We start from the raw sequence: 22,787 nt of genomic DNA on the forward strand, positions 1-22,787 counted from the left end.
GCCGCTGTCACCTGCAGGCACCCGTCTACACCGCAGGCTACAGCTGTCTACATGCCCGTCTGTACCCACTGCTGCACCCATGGCCTGCACCCCAGCCCGCCCCTTCCGCCGCCGCCTACCCTCACCGGTACCCGTCTCCTCCTCTACGGTCCCCTCCCCGGCTGTGTCCCGTGTCCCCGGCTGCGTCCCCCCTGCGCCTTCTGCTCCAGCCTGGCCTGGGCTTCTCCCCCCGCCTCCCCCCCCCCCCCCTGCACAAGCTGCTCCTGCGAGCATCTGCGCGGCTCAGCGCCCCGGCCTGGACGCCGTCTCGTGTACCAAGCCCCTGCCCGCTCCTCACCCAAGGCCCATCAGCTGCACCCAGACTCCCAGGGCCCCTAGTGCCCTTGCCTCCCCACGCTGTCCTGTGCAGCCCACCTCGGTCTCCCCGCAGCCCCCGGGGGCCCGGGAGCATGAGCCAGCCCTGACCCTGCCCCGGCTGTGCGGACACGGCCCAGGGCCCTGGGCGTCCTGGCTCACGTCGGGGAAGCTGCGGCCAGGGCTCTGCTGCTCCGGGGGGCGGCTCCCCACCCTGCCTGCCTTCTTCGGGGGCTGCAGCAGATCCTAGTTCTTTCTGGGTCTTGTCCGGGGGCCACGGGTGTCTGTGTGGACAGAAGCAAGAGCCGGGCTTCTGGGAGCCCTCACTGGGGGGTCGCCCTCGGAGGAAAGGAAGAGGGGGTGAAGGCACCCCACCCCCATGCCAGCACCGCGGGCGCTGGGGGCCAGAGAAGAGGGGCCCTGCACTCCTGCCCCAGGCCTGTTCGCAGCCCCCTGGACGTGCCAGCTGGGGGCCACACTGGCTCGGCTCGAGGGTCTTGGGACAGTGAGGGGAGAGGGGAAGGGAACGGAGAGCTGGGCGTCTCTGTGGGACCTTAGCAAAGTGACTGTGATGTCTGTGATTAAGACGCCGTGATTCCGTTATTCCTAGTTGAGCTTCAGGTGCTCAGTGTCCCGGCCAGAGTCACCTTCCTCCCCGCCCCCGGGGGCACCTTGTCAGCGGCTTGCTCTGAGTCCCCTGCTGCACTGCCTCTGTGGCTTGGATTTGCCGGAGCCGAGCACTGAGCCCTGCCCTCCCCGCAGCTGCGGGGCTGGGGTCTCTCCTGGGGGCCGGTTGAGGGAAAAGGACTTCGGCGTCCTCTTTCCCAATTCCCACTGCGGGCCTCTCGCTCCTCCCTGCGGGGTCCCGCCTCGGGGGCTGGTGCCCTCCGGGCTTCACCGCATCTTCAAAGTGGGGAGGAGCCACACCCAGTGGTACGCAGAGGCTACTTCTGGCTCTGTGCTCAGGGGTCACTCCTGGTGGTGTTGGAGGCTGGGATTGAAGTGGGTGGGCTACACCTTGCCCCTCTGTCACTCCGGCCCCCTGCCTTCATGCTTCAGGGACGTGTTCGGGACAGTGACAGAGAACTTCTTCAGGTCACTTCTTGGTTGTATTACTGCCCCAGTTCATTACCAGGGCCTGTCCACACGCCCGCCTCGTTCCAAATCCTGGAGGTGGGGTGAAGGGGCTGCTGCTAGGGAACATCACCCCAATTAGGACATAGATGAGGCAAAGACCCAGGCACACAGATACACACAAACACCCATGTACAGATACACGCATAGATACACAAAGAACCCAGCACCCAGCAAATGACTAAATGATGAGCAGGCGACAAAGGGGGTGGAGGGTGTCTCCCAGGCGCCCTAAGTGGGCTGTGGGAGGGCCGGAGACAAGAGGCTCTCCAGGGAGGTGTGCAGGGAGCCGCCTTGCGCCCCAAGAGGAAGAGGGGTTGCACCCGAGAAAGCCCCTCCCACAGAGCGTGCTGCCAAGAGGGGGAATGAGTGCTCCCATGGAGCGTGCTGTCTAGGGCAGGAGAGTGCTCCCAGGGGTGCCGCGGAGAGTGGGAGAGTGCTCCCAGGGTTGCCGCGGAGAGTGGGAGAGCAGGAGCGTGCTCCCAGGGTTGCCGCGGAGAGTGGGAGAGCAGGAGCGTGCTCCCAGGGGTGCCGCGGAGCGCGGAAGACTGCTCCCAGGGGTGCCGCGGAGAGTGGGAGAGTGCTCCCAGGGTTGCCGCGGAGAGTGGGAGAGCAGGAGAGTGCTCCCAGGGGTGCCGCGGAGAGTGGGAGAGTGCTCCCAGGGTTGCCGTGGAGAGTGGGAGAGCAGGAGAGTGCTCCCAGGGGTGCCGCGGAGAGTGGGAGAGTGCTCCCAGGGTTGCCGCGGAGAGTGGGAGAGCAGGAGAGTGCTCCCAGGGGTGCCGCCGAGCGCGGGAGAGTGCTCCCAGGGCCTGCAGACCGGGCAGGCCCAGCCCAGTCTAAGGATCGGTGCGAGGATGTGCGTCCTGCGCCTCTGTGCCCACAGCGCCCGGGGCCCTGCCCTAAGGACGCGTCCCCGGACAGTGCCACCCGCTGGACCCTCGCTGCCACCTGAGGCTGCGCCGGGCACCGGGAGCACAGGCGGTGGTCGCCTGGAATAAGGGGCAGTGCCCGGGGGTGTCCAGGGGCGGGGACGGCGCGCGTCTGGGCAGGAGTCTAGCCCAGCCGGGTGACCGGCGGAGTCCAGGTGGCGGCAACGCAGAAGCGGGGAGGGACCCGGTGAGCGGGACGGTGACCGGGGGGGACCCGGGCCCTATTCCGGAGGCCGCCGCCCTCCGCAGAAGCCCAAGCCGCGGCGCGGGTGGACGCGCGTGGGCCGGGATACCCGGCCCGCGTCTCCCCGGCAACCGCGCCCGCCCCGCCCCTCCCGGAGGCAAACAGGAAGTGGGCGTGGCGTGGCGGCCGCTTCCGGCGCGGAGAGGGGCGGGGGCGATTGTGACCGGCGGCGGGGCGGGACCAGTCGCGGAAGGCGGCGGGGGGACGGGCCAATGTCGAGGGCCGGAGGGCGCGCGTGGGGGCGGGCCCGGGGCGGGGCCTCCTGGGCGGAGCCAATCGCGGCGGCCCGGGGGCGGGGCGGGGGCCGGGCGGCGGCGCGGACGGTGGCCGCGTCGGGGCGCGGGTCGGGGCCGGCGGCGGGCGCGGCGATGCTGCAGCTGCGGGACTCGGTGGACTCGGCGGGCACGAGCCCCACGGCGCTCCTGGCGGCCGGCGAGGCGGTCGGGGCGGCCGGGCTGCGGCCGGGGGCGGGCACGCCGCAGCGCCAGACGCTGTGGCCGCTCAGCGTCCACGACCCCACCCGCCGCGCTCGGGTCAAGGAGTATTTCGTGTTCCGGGTAGGGCGGGGGGCCGGGGGCGGGCCGGGGCGGGGTTGCCCCGCGTGGCCGCGCCCTGACCGCCCCCTCGCGCCCCCCAGCCCGGGACCATCGAGCAGGCGGTGGAGGAGATCCGCGTGGTGGTCCGGCCGGTGGAGGACGGCGACATCCAGGGCGTGTGGCTGCTCACCGAGTAAGCGGGGGTCCCGGGGCCGGCGCCCCCCGCGCCGCCGGCCCGCGCTCACCGCCGCCCTCCGCCCCCCGCAGGGTCGACCACTGGAACAACGAGAAGGAGCGGCTGGTGCTGGTCACCGACCGGGCGCTGCTCATCTGCAAGTACGACTTCATCAGCCTGCAGTGCGAGCAGGTGGTCAGGGTCGCGCTGGACGCCGTGGACACCATCTCCTACGGGGAGTTCCAGTTCCCCCCCAAGTCACTCAACAAGTAAGCCCGCGGGCCCTGCGCGGTGGGCCCGTCCCCGCCGGGCCCAGGGCGGCAGGGTGACATGCCAGCCCCTGGGCTGGGCAGTGCCCACCCACCGGGCCACTCTGGTTCTTGGCTGTTTTTACCTCTTAATAGAAAGGACAGCACACTCTGAACTTACATGTCACGGCATAGTTGGTAAGTTAGAGGACGCCCGTGGCCCGCTGTCAGGAAGACGCGGGGTTATTTCCTGGAGCGGGAGAGCCGGGCGTTCGTAGCAGGCATTAAAGAGTCAGGGTTTGGGCCTGGGGACTTGGGCTGGAGTCCAGGTGCAGGGGGCCTGGGCAGGGAGACAGCCCCACCCGGGCTCCAGCCCGCACCTGGTCAGGGCGCAGAGGCGGGGCTGCGTCCTGGGCGTGGCCTGTTGGGGAGAAGACCCGGGCGGGGACACAGCACCCCGCCTCTCTTCACAGCCTGGCCGCCTTCTCCCTCCCCAGGCGAGAAGGATTTGGGCTTCGTGTCCAGTGGGACAAGCAGAGCCGCGCCTCCTTCCTAAACAGGTGGAACCCCTGGTCCACCAATGTCCCCTACGCCACCTTCATTGAGCACCCGATGGCTGGTGCCGACGAGAAGACGGCGTCCCTGTGCCAGGTGAGGGGCCGCCTGCATTCGCCGTGGCCTGTGAACCCCAAGGCAAAACTGAAAGATGCCGGCGTGGCTGTGCCCCGTGGCCGGAGGGTGTGCGACTCGCCAGCTCCCGGCCTCGCCCTCGTGGTCTCGGGGGCTGAGGGCAGTTCAGGGAGGGGTCGCGGGGCAGGCGGGCGGGCGCAGGGCTTTCCCTGGGCTGGGGGTCCTGACGGGCCCCGCTTTCTGCAGCTGGAGGGCTTCAAAGCGTTGCTGATCCAGGCGGTGAAGAAGGCGCAGAAGGAGAGCCTGGGGGGCGGCCAGGCCGTGCTGGTGCTGGAGCGGCCGCTCCTGATCGAGACCTACGTGGGGCTCATGTCCTTCATCAACAACGAGGCCAAGCTGGGCTACTCCATGACCCGCGGCAAGATCGGCTTCTAGGGCCCCGGAACCGTGGCCCCCGCCTGGCTGCGGCCGTCGGGGCAGAGGGCCTGGCGCCTGGCTGGACGCAGCCCCGGATGCGCTCGCTCTGCACCTCCCGCCCCGCCCCCTCGCATGGGCCCACCCCCCTGTGCTCCCAGGGCACCCCGCACTCCAGCCTGCGGCCACGTCCACTGACTGCCCGCTCGTTTTATACCCGAAGTTCCATCTCTGCAAAGCTGGGTCAGAGACAGCGGCGGGCCGGGCAGGGCCGCCTGCTCGTCAGCTGGGCGCCGGGTCGCTTCTGTAAACGGGCGTTTGACCCAAGTCCTGCTTCTCAGAAACGAGTCTGTTGTGTTCAGCCCTAGCGTCTGCACACCGTCAGCCGAGGCCTGTGTGACTGGGGACAGTCGTCTGCAAGCGGTGCTGGGTGGGGGCTCAGGAGAGCAGGTCTCGCGGGCCCAGCCTCGGTGCCCGGCTGCGTGGGGGCCCGTCTGCACGCCCAGCTGTGTGGGGCTTCTCAGGGCCATGGCCACAGCCTGAGGCTGCCAGAGTGCTGGGCCCCGCAGTGCTCAGTGGGCTGGTAACACATTCACGATTCGACAGGCGCAGGCACAGTGCAAGCCCAGCCGAGCACTGCATGGGGTAGCGTGGACAGTCCCAGGGTGCTGCCCCCTCATGCATGCAGTAACCAGGCCCCCGGGGGCTCGCTCAACCAGCCAGTTCTTCCTTTCACAGCTGGCTTTGCACCGGCCCATGGACCTGGGTCTGGGGCCCTGATCCTCCTCCCGGGCCGCTCAGCCCTGACTGCTGGCCCAGACCTGCCTTGCGGCCCACTGGGAGGGTGTCTGGGTGGTGACTCCCCTAAGGCCACCCACAGCCCCCCACACACACCCCTATAGACCTCAAACCACACTTCGGACGCCAGCACCTGCTGGCCAGAACATCAGCCAACATTTATTTCCAGTAACAAACGAGCTGTACATATTTACAGACGCGCCCGGCCGGGGGCTGCAGCTACGCGCGCTTCCCTGCGGCAGCACCGACGCCCTCGTGCTCCAGGAAGCACAGGCAGAAATGGTCCTTGCCGAGGAGGGCCAGGGAGTCCCCCGAGGGGTGCCAGCACATGGAGAGCACCTGGAAGTCTCCTGCAAGGACGGGGGGTCAGCGGGCGGCAGTGCCTGGGCGGCGGCCGCAGAGGCCCAGTGAGCCCCGGCCTGACCGGCTTACCTTCCCCGGGTACCTGCACCGACACGCAGCCGGCTGGTGACCACAGGTACACTCGGGCCCCGCCCGTGCACACGGCCAGCCGCGGCTGCCGGGGGTCCCACAGGAAGGAGCGCACGGGCGCCAGCTGCTCCAGCACCGCCAGCAGCCTCAGCTTCTGCACGTCCCAGACCCACACGGCGTGCGGCATGTTGTCTGGGGTGGGGGGGCACAAAGTCAGGCCGACCCGGCTCTGCAGCCTCGGCCCGGCCCTGCCCACAGGCCCGCGGCGCCCGCACTGACCGTTCCTCGTTGCCAGGAAGTAGTTGTCGGGGCTGAAGGCCAGCAGCCCCACACCGACCTTGGGGTTCGCCCTGTCAGGCGCAGGCTTCAGAGTCTGGAGGGAGACGGGCACCGAAGCGATCTCATCTGGAACGTCATTGGGGTGGGCGGGGCGGGCGGCCTTAGCACGCGCCGAGGTGCAGTCTGGCCCACGGCAGGGGAGCAAGGCCTCGGTGCACAGGATACCTGCAGCGCCCCCACCCTGCACACAGCTGCTGGCCACCGGGACCCCCCCTCCTGACTGCCCTGCAGCAGGAGCCCGCCAGGCCCTCTGGCACTAGCAGGGTCTGTCCAGCCCGCCCAGCAGTGCAGGGACCGGGGCTGCCCGCTGCGGCCTTGCTCACATTTGCTCTCCACAGAGGCCCGGCGTGGAGGGAGGGGGCGCTGGCCCAGCGGCAGGTGGGGGCTCTTCTCGGCTTCTTTGTACACGACCTGGACGACAGCACAGCAGCTGCCACCTCGGGAGAGCACTGGCCACCCCCCCCCGCCCACGGGGCTGAGGCCGGCCTGAGGTGCGGGACAGACAGGGCCATCAGCCATGTGGCTAGAGACACGTGACAGCGGTGACAGTGAACAGGCGGCTGTGGCCTGGAGTCAGGTACGGGGATGGGCGGGAGCTAAGGAGGCCATGACTGTCCACGGGTATCAGGGAGTGGGGTCACTGCACAGTGCTGTGCGTCGGGGGGTTTACTGAGGGTCTGGGGTGGCTATGCATGGTCCCCGTGACCGTTCAGAGACGTCACCCCCGGCTCCCCAGGTGCCCCGGAAGTGAAAGGTGATCCTGCACCCTCCCTGGGAGCACTCACGATTTTGGAACTGCTGATGGTGGCGGGGTGCTCAAACTCTGTGAGCACCTTCCAGGTCACGTGGTTCAGGACGCGCACCTGGGAGGGAAGGGCGGTCAGACCCGGGCCTGCGCCGGCCGCGAGCGGGGCAGGGGCATGGCCCCACCTTTCCGTCGTAGCTCCCGACCGCCAGGAACTGACTGCTGGGGCTCCAGGCCACGGACTTGATGCCCAGGGACCACTCGTAGGCGCAGTAGGTGGCCAGCAGGCGGCCATCCAGGGAGTAGAGCAGGATCTTGTACTGCGGGCGGGAGCGGGTCAGGGGCGGGCGCGACGGGCACTGGGCTGGCGGGGCGCGGAGCCGCACTCACCTCCAGGCAGCTGTCCCACACGGCCAGCACGCAGCCGTTGGGGGCCCAGGCAACGCCCGCCAGGTCCTGCGTGTCCGTTTCAAAGTGCTGGCGGGGAGAGATGGGCATGAGCGGCAGCCACTCGCCTCCCGGGGCACGGCCGCCCGCCGCAGTCCCCGCCTCACCCGCAGCAGCTGCCAGTCACCACACACGAACACGCTCACGTAGTCCTTGCAGTCACGCCGCTCGGCCACGGCCATGTGGCGGCCGTCCAGCGTGAAGGCGATGCCTGCGGGGCACAGCGGGGCCTCACCGGCGGGCACGGGGCAGGAGCCACGGGCCCGGGGAGCCCAGGGTGGGGCCAGGAATACAATGGCGCCTCCAAACAGCACCCTCCAGGGCCCGTGGGGACGGCAGTGAAGAGCAGGTCTGGGGTTCGAGCAAATACGCAGGGGGTGGCACAGGACCGTGGGGTGGGAGTGGGGGGCCCTCAGGGTCGTGGGGTGGGAGTGGGGGGCACAGGGCCGTGGGTGGGAGTGGGGGGCCCTCAGGGCCGTGGGTAGGAGTGGGGGGCCCTCAGGGCCGTGGGTAGGAGTGGGGGGCACAGGGCCGTGGGTGGGAGTGGGGGGCACAGGGCCATGGGTGGGAGTGGGGGGCACAGGGCCGTGGGTGGGAGTGGGGGGCCCTCAGGGCCGTGGGTGGGAGTGGGGGGCCCTCAGGGCCGTGGGTGGGAGTGGGGGGCCCTCAGGGCCGTGGGGTGGGAGTGGGGGGCCCTCAGGGCCGTGGGTGGGAGTGGGGGGCACAGGGCCGTGGGGTGGGAGTGGGGGGCCCTCAGGGCTGTGGGGTGGGAGTGGGGGGCCCTAGGGCCGTGGGAGTGGAGGGACCCAGGGCCGTGGGGTGGGAATAGGGGCCCCTCCGTGCCGCGGGCTCACCCTGCTGGCACGCCTTCGGGTACTTGATGTACGATACGGACTTGGTGCACAGGGACCACACGGTGATGCGCAGCTGTGGGGAGAAGGGGTGGGGGCTGCGGGCGGGTCACCGCGTCTGAGTTGTCCCCTGGCCAGGGCCCCCCAACGGGAGGCCTGGAAAGTGCGCTGCCCGACGGCGGCTGGTCTGGGGCAGCTGGGGGCAGAGGGCAGAGCCCCTGGGGTGCAGCGGGTCGCCCAGTCCCGCTCCGAGCCGCCCACACGGGCGGGGCTCCCGCACACTCCAGGAGCAGCGCAGCCGCGGTCGGGGCAGGGACCCGCAATCCAGCCCTGCTGGCTGCCCGCGTCCTGGGGCCTGACCCAAATCCCTGGCCCTGAGCAGGCCTCCCGGGCCGCCCCGCCCCCGGCCTTCTGCAGGGGCTTCTGACCCGTTTCCCTGCCGGGCACCGACGCCGCCCCCAAACCCAGCAGAGGGACAGGGACAAATCACACAATGTGCGGCGCCCTTGTCTGTCTGGGGAAGGGCAGAGCTCCGCCCTGAGTGCTCAGCACCCCACCCCCTGCACCGCGGCCCCCTGCCCCCACGGGAAATGCACCTTCCTGAGGCCAACACACGCGTCCCCCCCAGAAGCCTGGCAGAGAGCAGGCGATGGCGCAGTCCGGGGGGCCGGAGAGACCCTGCCCCTGGTGGACAGGGAACAGTGGAGCCGGCCGGGAAGGGCCAGCTGAGAGCCGCACTGCCGGCCCCATTTCCCGCTCTGGTCATCGGGAGTGTGCTGGGGGCAGACGGACAGACGGGCCTGTGCATCTGGGAACGGACAAGCGTGCAGGCGACGCGTCCCGCGTCCTGAGAGCTGCCCGGAGGCACCGGGCTGGGGACAGCACCAGTCCACGCCCACTGCGGCCACCCCATCACTCTGGGCACGAGACGGGCCTGCTCACGACAGGAAGGGGACAGGGGCCAAACGGGCACCCGGCAGGCAAACCTCTCGATGCAGAACACAGGTGGGGGGTGCTTCCCTGCAGCAGCCACGCCCAGTTCGACCCCAGCACCAGAGAGACCCCCAGCCCCGAGAGGAGCAACCCCTGAGCACAGAGCCAGGACTAAGCCCTGAGCACTGCCAGGACTAAGCCCTGAGCACTGCCAGGAGTGTCCTCGGAACAAACCAGGAAACTGAGCACACGGATGGGATCCCAGGGCCAGGGCCTGTCCTCCGGCCTGCCATGCAGCCCGAGTCCACGCAGCTCCCCCACCCCCGCCCCGCGTGTCCGCGCCCATGCCGCTCCCCCCCAGCCGTGGCCGTGCCGTGCCCGCGGGCCGCACTCACGTGGAACTCGGTGGTGTTGAGGACGTGGCGGCCGTCGGGGCTCCAGCAGGAGGCCACCAGCCCCGCCGAGCCCTCGTCGATCCTGCAGTGCCACTCGGGCTGCTCCAGGGACCACACCTGCCGGGGGGGGGGGAGGCACCAGCAGGGCCTGTCACCCCCTGTCTGGACGGCTGTTCTCTCGCCACCCTCGCCCGCCCCGCCCCGGAGAAGCTCCCGCCCGCACGTACCTGCACCAGCCCCCGCTTGTACATGGCGCAGAGCAGGAAGAGGGAGTCGGCCGACCACTCCAGGTGCTGCACCCGGTCCAGGCACGCGAAGAGCCGCAGCACCTGCAGGGAGCGCACGTCCCGCACCACCAGCCGGTACTGCACGCAGGACGCCTGTGCGGGAGCACCGCGGCCGCGGGGTCAGCGGGCAGCACCCGACCACGGCCCGCAGGGCTCAATCCCTGGCACCCCACAGGGTGCCCCCGGCTTGCCAGGAGTGAGCCCTGAGCACTGCAGTCCGAAAACACAAACACGAAGCAGTGGGCGCCGCCTTCCTTCTCTCCCGGGAGTCCAGCCTGGGCGCAGGTCTGCAGGGGAACGCCTGGCCCAGGCCCTCCCTCGGGGCCAGAACACGGGGTCTCTGCCCACTTCCTGCTGGTTCTGAGGGGGCCCCAGGGGCCACAAGAAAGACTAGCCCAGGAGGAGGGGCTCGGCAGTCCAGCCTAGGGGCGGGGGGATGGAAAGTTCCAGAGCAGAAGTCTCCAGAAAGCCTCGGGGCCCCCGGACAGAGGTCTGCACTGGGCACCTCTCAGGCCCTGTCCAGCTGAAGAGGGCGCCGCCTCAACTGGGCATTCCCCCTGCCCTGCAGTGCTGGGGGTCGCAGCCGAGCTCCCACAGCGGGCAGTGCTCCACTGCCAGGCAGGGGACTCCCCTTCCCCACAGCAGCGCGGCTCCCGGCTCCCATACAGTCAGGGCTTGGCCAGAGTAAAAGCAAGAAAGTGTCCAAATTGAGCAACAACAAATATCACTTGTATCGCTTGTCATCCAGTTGATTCCCGAATTGCTCCAGCTGGCGGGCCAGATCCGAACAGAACAACAAATAGTCTTTCAAATATCCACTGCGGTTCCCAAAGGTTACTTTAAAGTGCAAACACACATATGGAGAGAAATATTCGGGAAAAAACCTGTCAGGGCTGGGGGGCTCAGGGTGACCCAAGTGCCAGAGTTCTGTCTGCCACCACGTGCCTCCCTAAACTTAAAATAAAAACTAGTCGCAGGTTTTGAGGAGATTCTAGGACAAAGCCTCGATAAACAGGGTCACCTGCTCTGCCATCGCGCCCCCACAAACCAGGACTCCAACTCCACAGCCCCGGCCACCCGCCCCGGCGGGGGGAGCCCCTCGGGCCCCACCCAGGGCCCCAATGTCCAGCATCTCCCAGGCTCTGAAGCAGGACAGAGACTCCGGGAACAGGACAGGAGGTCTCTGGGCCGTCCTGCCCGCTGAGACCGGGCACAGGGGCGCAAATCCCGGCCTGGGCAAGATGCAATCCCGGGCGCTCCACGCCCCCCACCCGGGCCCCCCCATGCACGCACGCACGGCGCGGGCCGGGCTTCCCGCGCTCCGCACCTGCAGGGACGCGAAGGGGCCCCCGGCAGCCGCCCCTGCGGACCGGCCCGCCGCGCCCCCGGCCCGCCTGCAGCACTGCCAGCCCACCGCCCGCCTGCCGCGCCCCCCACCCCGCCTGAAGCGCTGCTCGCCCTCCCCCGTGCCCGCGCAACCCGGCCGCCTGCCCGCCCCCCGGCCGCCTGCTGCGCACCCTGCCCCATGCCCGCCGGCAGCGCCCCCTGCCCGCCCCCCGCCCGCCTGCTGCGCCCCCTGCCCCTCGCCCGTCTGCAGCGCTGCCCGCCCCCCGCCCGCCTGCTGCGCCCCCTGCCCCATGCCCGCCTGCTGCGCACCCTGCCCCTCGCCCGCCTGCAGCGCTGCCCGCCCCACCCCGCCCCCCGCCGCCTGCCGCTGCCCGGGTCCCCGCGAGCCGCTTGCAAGCGCCCGGGCCGCCCCTGCGCCCGGGTCCCGGGGTCCCCGCGGCCGCTCACCAGGTACTTGCCGTCCGGAGAGAACTTGCAAAGCTGCCCCGAGACCTTGAACATCTCGGAGAAGTCCATGGCCGCGCCGCCGCCCGCGCGGACCCGCGCCGACAGCTGCCCAGCGCCCGCGGGCTCCCGCAACCGCCAGCCGCGGCCGGAAGTGAGGGCGGAAGCTGGCGCGGCCAATCAGCGGCCGGGGCGCCGCGCGGCATTGTGGGGCTTGTAGTTCCCGCGCCGGCGCGGCCGCGCTTCTTGCGACCCGGGATCTCGGCGCGGGCCCGCGGGGCTGCAGCTCCCGGGTTCGCTCCCGCTGCGGGCGAACGCGGGGCACACGCCCGCGTCCGGACTGCACGCAGAGCACGCTCACTTCTCTCCTTGGTTGCTGGCTCTCGGGCCGCGGGCGACTCCCGGCTCGGTGCTGGGGGTCGCTCCCGGCGGTGCTGGGGGGACCCTGCGGGGCTGGAATCGAACTGGAGTCTCCCGCACCCAGAACATACGCTCGGCCCCTCGAACGATCTCCCCGATCCCGGGGACGAATCGTTTCTTGTGTAATTACGCCCCCAGGTACTGCCCCGGCACCCTCACCCTGACGCTGGAAACGCCCGCCGGTCTGGTTTGATTTCTCGGGCGTCTGCGCCGTGGTTCCCGCAGCGCCACTTGCCCGCGCCCGCGGTGACCCCGCGCACACCGAGCGCTCACAAACGCATCGACACACTAGAACATTCGTTATCGTTTGTGTTTGGGCTGCGCCGGGGGTGCACCCCGCTCGCCCAGGGCTGCTCGGATCGCAGGGACAACGGATCTGGCCCTTGGAACTGAGCGAACGCGCGGGGGTGGCCTTCGGGCTTGGTCTCCGGTGCCCGGTCCTCGTCCCCTCCGGGCCTCGCCCACGCGGGCCCGGGCTGGACCGCGCGAACCCCGGGTTCTGTGAACCTGGACCCAGACAGGCTCCTCCTGGCACCTGGCGTGCCCAGCGCCCGGCCGGCCCTCTGCGGCGGCCCCGCGCGCTCCCGGGACACGGGTGCGGGTCCCGCGTCCTGGCCCCGGTCGCCGCGCTGGCCACCTCCGCCCCGGGCGTGTGGCCGTCTCTAACTAAGCCACTGCGAACAGGTGCAAGCGCGCGCGGGGCCGAGCGGTAGACGCGGGTTCGGGTCGGGGCCAAGAGCGGGGCGTCGCAGGGGGCGGCGCGGGAGGTCTGCGGCCGGCTGCACGGCGGCGCTCCCACGCGGACGCCGCGCTCCCGGGCACACGCGTGGACATGGCGCGGGGAGGGCGCGGGGCGCAGCACGAGCCTCCCGGGCGGCGCCTGAAGGTGGCCCCGGGCCGCCCCCTCCCGCGGCCCCCCGCGCGGTCCCCGCGGGCCGGGGCGCTGCGAGGGGGCTCGGTCCGCCGCGCCGCGGGCCTCCCGCCGCCCGACCCGAGGCCCCGCGGGCCCCGCAGCCCGGCTCCCGCGCGCCCAGGCGGCCGGTCCGCCCCGACAGCGGGAGGCCGGCGCGGCCCGCGTCCAGCTCGGGGCAGGCGGGCCCGCAGGGCGGGCTGGCGCGGCGCGCGCCAAAGGCGGCGGGAAGGAGGCGGGGCGAGCGCCCCGGGACCCCGACTCGGACGCGGCCAGCTGGGGGGGCGGAGCGCCGGCGGCAGCCTGGGCCCGGCAGGCCCCGCCGCCCAGATCCTCCCGCGCCGCGGCCGAGCGGCCCGCGCTGCCTTCGCGCCCGGCCGGCCGCCGCCGCCCCTCCCGCCGCGCCCCCGCCCCGCGCCCATATAACCCGCCTCGCCGCCCGCCGCCGGCCAGCCGCCGCGCCCCTGCCCAGCCCGGCCGTGCCAGGCCAGCGCGCGTCCCGCCTCGGCCCGACGGCAACAGGTAGGCGGCGCGGGACCCGCCGGGAGCCCGCACGCCGGGCAGCGCCGCACCCGCCGCTGGCGCCCGGAGAGAGGGCAGGGCGGAAGCCCCCAGTCTGCAGGAGGCGGCGCCCTGCAGGTGCGGGGTCCGGAGCCCCCTCGCCGGGGTCCCGGGCGTGAGGCCTTCCAGGAAGAGGGTCTTCGGGTGCGAGTGCAGGCGGGCTCGGCCCCGCCTCTGGAGCGTGGCGTTGCTGGGTGGACCCCAGCCAGGGCCCTCTCAGGGGCCCCAGTAAGGAGCCGGGTTCTAGGGGCACCCGGGGCTGTCCAGAGGCGGGGGGGGGGCAGCGGGGCCTCTCTCGGCCCTGCCAGTCTTCTGGCCCGAGCGCGGGCCGACCGGCTCACTGTCCCCTCAGCCTGTCCTGTCTGGCTGTAGACACTCGGGCACAGACTGGCATACATCTTTGTCACCAGGCTGAGCGCAAAGATTGCGAGGTCCCTTTTGTCCCCCGCATTTGGGCTGGATTTTGGGGGGCTGCTGGAGTCCCTGTACCCCCCTGCCAGCGGCCCAGGTGTGCTCTGATGGGGAGTAAGTGGGGTGTGCACGCGGCAGTCCTGCTCCCCTGGTGCTCACCCGATGACAGGGACCCGTGCGGGGGCTGGGGTGGCCCCCCTTCTGCGAGGGTCCGGGGCTCTGAGTCTGCTGCAGGGGCTCCTGGAGCATTTGTAGAATGGGGGTGGCGCCTGCCCGTCTGCACTTCCTCAGGGCCGAAGGGAGCCGCAGACCAGGGACGGTGACCTGGCCCAGGGGCGGCTGGAGAGGCTCTGGGTCAGTGCGGGGAACCCCCCAGACAGAGCAGAAAGGGGCCATGTGCCTGTGCCCCGGACAGTGCCTGACGCAGCGGTCTCCCTGGAGTGGTCTCTGGGGGACATGCCCCTGGGCCCTTCCCCCAGGCCCCCTGCAAAGGGCACAGCGGCTTCCGGCGGTGCAGCCCCCGGGGTGGCTGTTTTGTTTTAGTTTGGGGGCACCTGGTGATGCTCGGGGCTTACTCCTGGTCTGCACTCGGGTCATTCCTGGCGGTGCTCCTGTGGAGCCCAGGAACCGAACCCGGGCCGGCCAGGTGCAAGGCCAACGCCCTCCCCGCGTGCACATGCCCTTCCCCCGCCCTGAGCAGTAAGGAGACGTCCAGCCGTGTTCGGGCGCTGAGCTGGCCACCGAGTGGGTCTCTGCTCCTTGGGTGTTGGTCCTGGCTGTGCTGTCTGTCCCCTCCCTGTCCCTCTGCCTGGCTCGTGGGGGGATGGGGAGCCCGAAACGCTGCCCTGTGCGGGCCCCAGGTGTGTCCCAGGGGTGCTGAGGGGCACCTGCCGTGGCCAGTGTCGCTTCGGGCTGCTGCTGTGAGCCGGCACGCACCCCAGACTCCGCTGAGAAAGTGGGCGCAGGGCTGGAGGCCCGTTTCCCCCTGGGGCCTGCCCTTGGGGACTGAGTCCCAGGCGTCCACAGTGCCTGCCCCTGGGCCCTGCCCCTGTGTCCCCCCTTCCCGCTGGCCCCTGCCTCCCTCTGGACACCCCCCCAGGGCTGGTCTGTCCGGGCTCTGCAGCTGTTTCCAGGGAGCCCCCTGAGAAGAGCCCTGGGCAGCCCCCGCCTCGCCTCCTGTCCAGAGCCCCTGGGCAGTGCCCTCCCCGCCGGCAGCTCAGGTGAGACACGGGTCCTGCCCCACTCCTGCTGGACACTCCCCAGAGGCCAGTGCTGGCGTGGCTGGGGACGCTGGGATTCTAATTGCTCACCTGCTGCTCGCGGCGCCAGGCGGGGGTGGGGGGGGCGGCATCTGGGGACACCTCGGCTAATTGAGCAGGGGGTGGGGGTTGGCTTGTTCTGGGCCCTTCGGAGGGGGGAGGCTGCTGCTCTCAGCCCTCACCCCTCCAGTGCCGCCTCCACTGAGACCCGGGGTCCCGCTCCAGCCTCCAGCTGCGGGCTCACCAGCGCTCAGCGAGGCGACCGGCGGGCACGGGTGGGCTCTGACCCCCACTTCCCCTCCGCAGTGGCCCCCTAGATGCCTTGGGGCCCAGGAAGAGGGGTCCCCACTTAGAAGCCACTTCCCGGAACCCCAGAGCCCAAGAAACGAAAAAAGCGGCTTTGCTTTGGGCGACGCCCGAGTGGGTCCCAAATTAGGAGGCGAGGCCGTGATTCGGATGCAAATCAGAGAAGCCCCAGGTAATTGGTGCGGCGGGCGCAATTAGGAGCCGGGCGTGCAGCGACCTGCCCCTCCGCGGCCGCGGCGGGCGGCTAATTACGGGGCTGTAATGAGGAGAGGCCGGGCTGCGAGCAGGCCCGTGCCTTACCGGGAAGCTGCAAATTAAAAAGCAGCGACTGGTAAACAGGACGCTAATTGGATTAATGTGGACGTAATGAATTTCCATAAAAATCAACAGACAACGGACGGGGATCAGGGCCGGGGCGTGGAGTGCAGGGGCGCACCCCGAGCCGGGCGCCCGCTGCTGGAGGCGCCCTTCTACCCCCCAGTCACAGGGCGAAGCCACGCGCCACCTGGGACAGGGCTGGGCAGGTGCCGGGGGCCGCAGGGGCAACGGAGCGGAGGTGACAGAGGCCAGATGGGAGGCGCCCAGGCCCGGCCCCCCGTCTGCGGCTCCCCTCCAAGCGGAGGGTCCCACGGAGAGATGGAGCGATCAGATGTGGGTGGGAGGTGCCCAGAGACGCCTCTGCGCTCCGGGACCCCACGTGAGGAGTGCGCTGTGCCCTCCCGTCGAGGGCCCCACAGGGACCCGGCTCCTGCCTCCCCCCTGCCCTCACCCTGCTCTCCCCTGACCTCACCCTGCTGTCTCATCCCTGCCTTCATTCTTTCTTCCCGCCTTACCCCTACCCTACTCTCTCCCTGCCTCACCCCTATCCTCACCCTGCTCTCTCCCTGATCTCTTCCCACTTCACCCCTGCTTTCACCCTGCTCTCTCGCCTCTTCCCTGGTGTCTCCCTGCTTCCCCCCTGCCCTCACCCTGCTCTCTCCCCGCCTCATTCTTGCTGTCTTCCCGCCTCCCCCCTGCCCTCACCCTGCTGTCTCCCTGCCTCCACCCTGCCCTCACCCTGCTCTGTCCCTGCCTCACCCTTCCCTCACCCCGCTCTCTCCCTGCTCTCACCCTGCTGTCTCCCCGCCTCACCCCTCCCGGCCTGCTGTCTCTGAAGCAGCCTCTCTCCAGGAGCCCTGGCACCAGGCTCAGCTGCCCCGTGTCTGCCGAGGCCCTGAGCTTGTGCCGATCGGGCAGTAGGAGTGCGGGGCTCCCGGGCCAGGCGGGCTCTGCACCCCACGGGGACGGGCTTGGCTTGCTGAGTGTGGCTGAGCTGTGGGTTTCAACCTTGGGAACAGTGGGGTCACGGCAGAGCTGAGAACAGATGCCCCCCACCCCGTCACTGAGTGACTGAGTGTCTTGAGTGTCTGCGTTTTCTGGGCCTTGTTCTCTGAGTGGCTGCCGAGAGAGCCCACTCCCAGGTGCGGGGTGTGTGTGTGTGTGTGTGTGTGTGTGTGTGTGTGTGTGTGTGTGTGTGTGTGTGTGTGTGTGGTGTGTGTGGTGTGTGTGTGTGTGGTGTGTGTGTGCATGTGTGGTGTGTGTGTGGTGTATGTGTGGTGTGTGTGCGTGTATGGTGTGTGTGCGTGTGTGGTGTGTGTGTGCATGTGTGGTGTGTGTGTTTGTGTGGTGTGTGTGTGTGGTGTGTGTGTGTGGTGTATGTGCGCGTGTGTGTGTGGTGTGTGTGTGCGTGTGTGTGGTGTGTGTGTGGTGTGTGTGTGGTGTGTGTGCGTGTGGTGTGTGTGGTCTGTGTGGTGTGTGTGTGTGCGTGTGTGGTGTGTGTGTGGTGTGTGTGCGTGTGTGTGGTGTGTGTGTGGTGTGTGTGTGGTGTGTGTGCGTGTGGTGTGTGTGGTCTGTGTGGTGTGTGTGTGTGTGCGTGTGTGGTGTGTGTGTGGTGTGTGTGTGCGTGTGCGTGTGTGTGTGTGGTGTGTGTGTGGTGTGTGTGTGCGTGTGCGTGTGCGTGTGTGTGTGTGTGTGTGTGTGGTGTGTCTCCGGGTTCTGCTGGGTACAGGGCGGCCCCAGTGCAGTGAGTAGCGCAGGAGGTGCTCCCAGGTGGGCTCAGAAGAAAAGGACCAAGGAACCCTGGTGGGTCAGGGCGAGGTCCGGGGTAGCAGGATGGGCTGGACCCCGTGGGACTGGGACCAGGAGCGAATCCCAGGTGACCTCTAACCCCAAGGCCTCTGCGAGCAGGAAGGGGCGCCCACCCTGCAGAGGTTCTGCTTAAGAAAGGCCTGTGGCCCCAGCTGGACCCCCAGGGCCCGCGGGGAACAGGACCGACCAGGGGCACCCAGCGTGTCCGTGAGATCGTGTCCTCGGAGGTCACTGGGTCAGAGTGGAGGTGCCGGGACTCAGGGGTCAGCGCCCCAGGTTCCTCTGCGAGCACGTGCCCTCAGTGGCTGGGAGACTGCCCGTCCAGGGGGGTCGCTGCCCGGGGCTGCCCGTCCCCAGAGTCTCTGCCCGCGGAGGGATGCCCCGTCCTTGGGGCCTCTCCCCAGGGGGACCCTGGCTGGGAGAGAGGCAGAAGAGGCCACAGTGGGTGGTTACTGCAGGAAGACCTGCCTCAGGCCCTGAATGACCCTGGCCTGGCCCACTGCCCTCCGGAGGCACCAGCCACCAGTCTGCCCTGCCTGTCACCTCTGCCTTATCTGGACGTGTGTGTGCACGGACCTGAGCGTGTGCATGAGCGTGTGCCTGTGCACATGTGCATATTACCTGGGTGTGTACCTGGCCACGTGCATGAACCTGGGTGCGTATGTGTGCCCGTGTGTGTATGCATGTGCCTGGTTCCAGTGTGTTGTACTTGTACACGCATACTTGTTCTGTGTGTCTGCACACGTGCTGTGTGTGGTTCTTCATTCATGTGTGTGAGCCCTGGAGGGTGAGGGGTTCACTCAGCTGAGGGCCAGGTCTCAGGCCATAAACCCAGCCGAGGGGTCCCGTACCCCATGACCTTCTCTAGACTAACTGGGGCCGGCTGTGGGCTGTGTCCAGCAGGCCAGAGTCGGGGCCTGGGGAGGACCGTCCCGCCTACACTCCATCTGCCCGGGGAGGACCTACCGCCAAGGCACGGGCTCCGCTGCCCGGGGGGCCCAACCTGTGCTCCAAGATTCAGAATGATGCCGCACTGCCCATCACACGGAACGCTGTGGCTGAGCGCAGGCGTGTGCTTGCATGTACACATGTACACGTGTTGGCTCGTGTGTTTGCATACATCCATTGCATACTTCGCTTGCACGTATGTGTGGTGTACACGTCGGTGTGCTGTGTGTTCACAGGCACTGCAGCGCTCCTGAACTGTGCGCACATCATGCGCGTGTACGTGTACACACGCCGGACACAGGTCTGACTCTCGGCCAGGCCCTTGTGTCCGCGAGTGAGGCTGGGCCCTTGGGGGGTCTGGGATGTGCCTGGCCCCGGCGGGAGTCAGTTGGGGCGCCACTTCTTGTTCTGGGCACACTTGGGGGTGTCCACCTGAGCAGCGGCACGGGGAGTCGGGAGCCGGCGCCTCCAGCCTGGCCGCGGGCCAGAGGGCAGGGCCCCGTCACCAGGTCACTCGCCACAGCCGGGGCACTGGGCCACGCTCCACCCATGCCTGTCCCGAGGCTGTGGCTGCCGCTTCCACAGCTCCAATGTCATCACCCGGGCAACCAGGACGCCGCCACTGCCCGCCCGCAGAGCCGAGGGCCGCTGCCTGCCGCAGACCCTCGGGGCCCAGTGTTGGCCAAGGTAGGCCCTGCCCTCCTGGGGGGCACGAATGTCCTATGGGCTGGATCCCCGGGGTGCTGCACCCTGCCCAGGGCCTCCCACCTGGTGGCCGGAAGCGTGTCTGAGGGCAGGGGGCGGGCGGCCGGGCTGGTGGCCAGGCCAGTGTAGGCTGGTCCTGCCCTGATGGGACCAGCTGCCATGTCCAGTCCCGGGGTGGCAGGGACGCCAGGTGGCCAGGGCGAACCAGATGGGAGTCGACTGCCACTGGTGTGTCGTCCCCTTGGAGACGCCAGACCCTTCTTCACGGCCGGCCAGGGCTGCCCCGGCCCCTCCCTCCTCCCTCGCTCCTGGCCGCCTGGCGCGGCCCTGCCTGAACTCCCACGGCCCCCAGGTGCGAGCATCTGCGTGTGTGCTGTGTGTAGACGCACATCGTGAGCGCGCACACACCACACACCATGTGTTTCTGTGTGCATGTGCACCGGGGCATGCCTGTGTGGTGTGTGTGCACATGTGTGCTGTCAGACTGCGACGCATACAATGTGTGGTGTCTGTGATGTGTGTACACACATGGGCTGTGTCGATGAGCTGTGTGGGGCGTTGACAGGTGCGCTGGTAGGTGCGCTGGTGACAGGTGTGGTGTATACACGTGTGACACGTGGGCAACACAGACAACGCTGGGTTTGAGCTCCGAGTGTGTGTGAGCACTGATCTGCCCAGCCCGGTCGGCATGAGGAACTGGGCTGTGGAAAGTGGGCATGGGCAGGGTTCCGCCCCGCCACTGTGTCCCAGGGACACAGGAGTCCCCTGGCCCCTGCACGGGGCGACTCGGACGGCCCGAAGGCTCTGCAGCCGGGACACACTGGCCCCGTCATGCCGTGGGGCCTCGGGGTGTGCGCGAGGCCGATTGCCTGGAGCACCTGCCAGAGGGTGTTGCTGCCGTGCTGAGTCCTGGGTACCAAGAGCGTGGTGCTGAGAGCGTGGTGCTGGGTGCCGGGTGCTGAGCAGACACTGGCGGGAGGCCCGAGGAGGTGGGCGTGTTGGTGGGTGCAGGAGACCATCCCTGGGGAGACTCGAAGTGGGGGGCTTAGGGTGGGCGCCGGCACCAGGGGCAGATCCAGCGGGATGGGGACGCACAGCCCCGAGGGGCCGGAAGGGGAGCAGCGGGCGCGGGCTCTGGGTGCTGCTCTCCCACGTGCACGGGGGGCGTGGGCGCTTGGTCCTGGCTGCCAGGCTCAGCCCGGCCACCCGTCTCCAGCTGGGCAGAAAGACTGTCCCCAGACTCCAGGACACAGCACGCACGTGTGCGCTCATGCCTACACACCTACACATGCATACACATATGCAGGCACATTCACACACATGTGCCTACTCATAGTATATCTCCACACACATGTACCTGCACGGACACATTTGCACAAGCTCAGTATACATTAATATACATGTATGCATGCATATACATGTGCACACATACATGAACACTCATACACAGTAGAGTTACTCATACACTCACATGCATACAACACATAGATGGACACACTTATACAGCCACATATACATTCACACACTACATATATGTACATATATACACACAGCACACATACTTGCACACATGCCTGCATATACATTCAGATACATGTACATATTCTCATACCACTAACACATGCACTCACGGACATACGTACACGTGTGTCCCCTCCCGCACCCCGCGCCACACTCCTCATCCTGACCCCGCGTCCCCGACGCCGGGGCCTCCTGCAGCTGAGAGCCCATGGGGCCCCGTGCCGGGCCAGTGGCTGCTCTCCGTGCCCAGCGCAGGACCCGCGGGCAGGGGAGCGGGCTGACTGTCAGAACTAGGCGCCCCTGCCGTGTGCTCCCTAGAGCTGCGGCCTCAGACGGCCGGGGAGGAGGCCGGGGCACTCCTGGCGGGGGTCTGGGGAGAAGTTGTGTGACTCTCCTCCCCCCTGCAAACACCCTGCAAACACCCTCCTGATAGGCCTGACCTGATTCACACTGCCCAGAGTTGACAGGTGCGCTGGGTCCCCGGGGGTCCCGTGGCGGGTCAGCGCCCACCTGTGGGCAGCGTGAAGGCCCAGGGGCACGAGGAGGCAGGAGCCCTGCGGAGATGGGAGATGCTCGCGTGAAGGTGCAGGCTGGGGCCGGCCCGGAGCTGGGGGTGCCCCGTCTGGCGTCTGGGGGCCAGTGCAGGGCAGAGGCTGTGAGGCAGCGGGCAAACAGGACCTGGGGGAGGAAACGGGCACTCCCGGGGTCTGTCAGGACTGGCACAGGGGCAGCCGCGGACACGCAGGCCCACGAGGAGGGGAAGGAGGTGCCTCGGCAGGGCCAGGGGTGACTGGCGGGAGGGGCCTTCGGGGCGTGTCTCGTCCAGGAAGTGACCAGGGCCGCCCTTCTCCACACTCAAGACTGCTGGACCCCCGCGTCCACGCCCTTCCCCCTCATTCCCGCCCCCGCCCGCGTCTCCGCAGAGCTCGGGGCTGGCCAGGCCGGAGTGTCCGGGCTGAGCTGCCCGCGGGGGACGCAGCCCGGTGCTGGCCAGCCTCCGGGAGAGACCGTGTGTACGTGCTTAGGGGTTCCACGCTGGGCCGAAGGGGATCCGCAGTGGGGGCTGGGAGGGCCCATGGCATGGAAATTCCCCTCCGGTCCTCAGGCCAGTGACCCTGGGCTGGGACCTTGGTTCACAGCAGCCTAATGTACAGGTGGCCCTGGGCCCTTACAGGGGTCCCGGGGGGGCAGTGCTCAGCTTTGCTCAGTGCATGCAAAGAGGGGCAGCAAGTCAGCGAGGGCCAGGAAGTGGCAGGTGGTCCAGCACGGGCACGTGGACACACCTGTGGACGAGGACGGGAGGCGGGGCCAGGGTGGCAGGGGGTGGGGCTGGGGGTGGGTCTCTGCCAGCACAGAGGGGGGCAGCTGGTGGGCGGGAGCCGCTGCAGGCTCTGTCCACGCAGTGGGTCCCTGGTCCCATCCAGCCGGTAGCTGCGTGTGCTGTGGCCGTCGCTGGGTGTCTGCGCTGCTGTGTGCCCGTCAGCTTTCCCATCATGCCCCGGGCTCTGGTGTTCTGGGGATTCGGCGACGTGTGCAGCCCGGTGGGGACCGTGGGGGGAGCCGGGCCACATGGGCAGGCCAGATTCTGGCTCCGTCTCCTGTGTCCTGGTGGACCCCGCGCTGCCCACTGCCCCCAGCCCTCGTGTGGGCACTGGACCCCTGGTCCCAGCTCTCTGTGGGACGGACAGGCAGTGCCCAGAGAGATGCCCACCTAGCCGCGCAGTAGGGCAGTGGGTCTGCTCCCCCGGGGGCCAGGAGGAGGGAGGGGGGGAGAGAGGGGAGGAGGAGGAGGAAGAGCTTCCTGCCCGCCCGGCTCTTTGCCTGTCCCCCTGTCTGGGTGTGGACCCTCGTCCCTCGCTGCCGGGCAGAGGCGCGGGGAGCTGTCCCCGGGTGAGTGGGGCCCGCCGCCCGCCTCGCCCCGCCCACCGCCCCGCAGC

At 69.2% G+C, this 22,787-nt stretch overlaps 3 protein-coding genes across 3 annotated transcripts in view; 2 read left to right on the top strand and 1 right to left on the bottom strand.

The window, feature by feature from the left end:
* Positions 1-2,965: 2,965 nt before the first annotated feature.
* On the top strand, positions 2,966-5,004 carry TPRG1L (tumor protein p63 regulated 1 like). Its single transcript, XM_055137820.1, has 5 exons — positions 2,966-3,218; positions 3,299-3,390; positions 3,465-3,641; positions 4,118-4,271; positions 4,497-5,004. Exons 1-5 carry the CDS (start codon positions 3,030-3,032, stop codon positions 4,683-4,685), a joined length of 801 nt encoding a protein of 266 aa, XP_054993795.1. The 5' UTR covers positions 2,966-3,029; the 3' UTR covers positions 4,686-5,004.
* Positions 5,005-5,588: 584 nt separating this feature from the next.
* Positions 5,589-11,844, bottom strand: WRAP73 (WD repeat containing, antisense to TP73). Its single transcript, XM_004607205.2, has 12 exons — positions 11,686-11,844; positions 9,832-9,984; positions 9,605-9,721; positions 8,280-8,352; positions 7,533-7,636; positions 7,369-7,455; positions 7,164-7,298; positions 7,019-7,096; positions 6,557-6,644; positions 6,174-6,299; positions 5,895-6,086; positions 5,589-5,812 (listed from the first exon to the last, which is right to left on the bottom strand). Exons 1-12 carry the CDS (start codon positions 11,752-11,754, stop codon positions 5,682-5,684), a joined length of 1,353 nt encoding a protein of 450 aa, XP_004607262.1. The 5' UTR covers positions 11,755-11,844; the 3' UTR covers positions 5,589-5,681.
* A 1,605-nt stretch (positions 11,845-13,449) lies between these two features.
* The window catches only part of TP73 (tumor protein p73), a 32,466-nt gene continuing 23,128 nt past the window's right edge, over positions 13,450-22,787 (top strand). The window contains exon 1 of the mRNA XM_055137787.1: positions 13,450-13,534. The gene's annotated coding sequence lies outside the window, so the exon portion shown is untranslated. The remainder of the gene's footprint in view (positions 13,535-22,787) is intronic.

The sequence above is a fragment of the Sorex araneus genome, chromosome 5 (genome assembly GCF_027595985.1).
Source record: "Sorex araneus isolate mSorAra2 chromosome 5, mSorAra2.pri, whole genome shotgun sequence".
Classification (NCBI taxonomy): Eukaryota; Metazoa; Chordata; class Mammalia; order Eulipotyphla; family Soricidae; genus Sorex; species Sorex araneus.

What these genes read in the sequence shown, in the direction of transcription:
- TPRG1L (XM_055137820.1), top strand. Translation starts at nt 3,030, where the DNA reads ATGCTGCAGCTGCGGGACTCGGTGGACTCGGCGGGCACGAGCCCCACG. An exon ending in AGGAGTATTTCGTGTTCCGG is followed by an intron (nt 3,219 to 3,298) that starts GTAGGGCGGGGG and finishes CGCGCCCCCCAG; the next exon opens with CCCGGGACCATCGAGCAGGC. An exon ending in AGACGGCGTCCCTGTGCCAG is followed by an intron (nt 4,272 to 4,496) that starts GTGAGGGGCCGC and finishes CGCTTTCTGCAG; the next exon opens with CTGGAGGGCTTCAAAGCGTT.
- WRAP73 (XM_004607205.2), bottom strand. Translation starts at nt 11,754, where the DNA reads ATGGACTTCTCCGAGATGTTCAAGGTCTCGGGGCAGCTTTGCAAGTTC. An exon ending in CCCGAAGGCGTGCCAGCAGG is followed by an intron (nt 7,637 to 8,279) that starts GTGAGCCCGCGG and finishes TGTGCCCCGCAG; the next exon opens with GCATCGCCTTCACGCTGGAC. An exon ending in CTTCCTGGCAACGAGGAACG is followed by an intron (nt 6,087 to 6,173) that starts GTCAGTGCGGGC and finishes CCCCCACCCCAG; the next exon opens with ACAACATGCCGCACGCCGTG.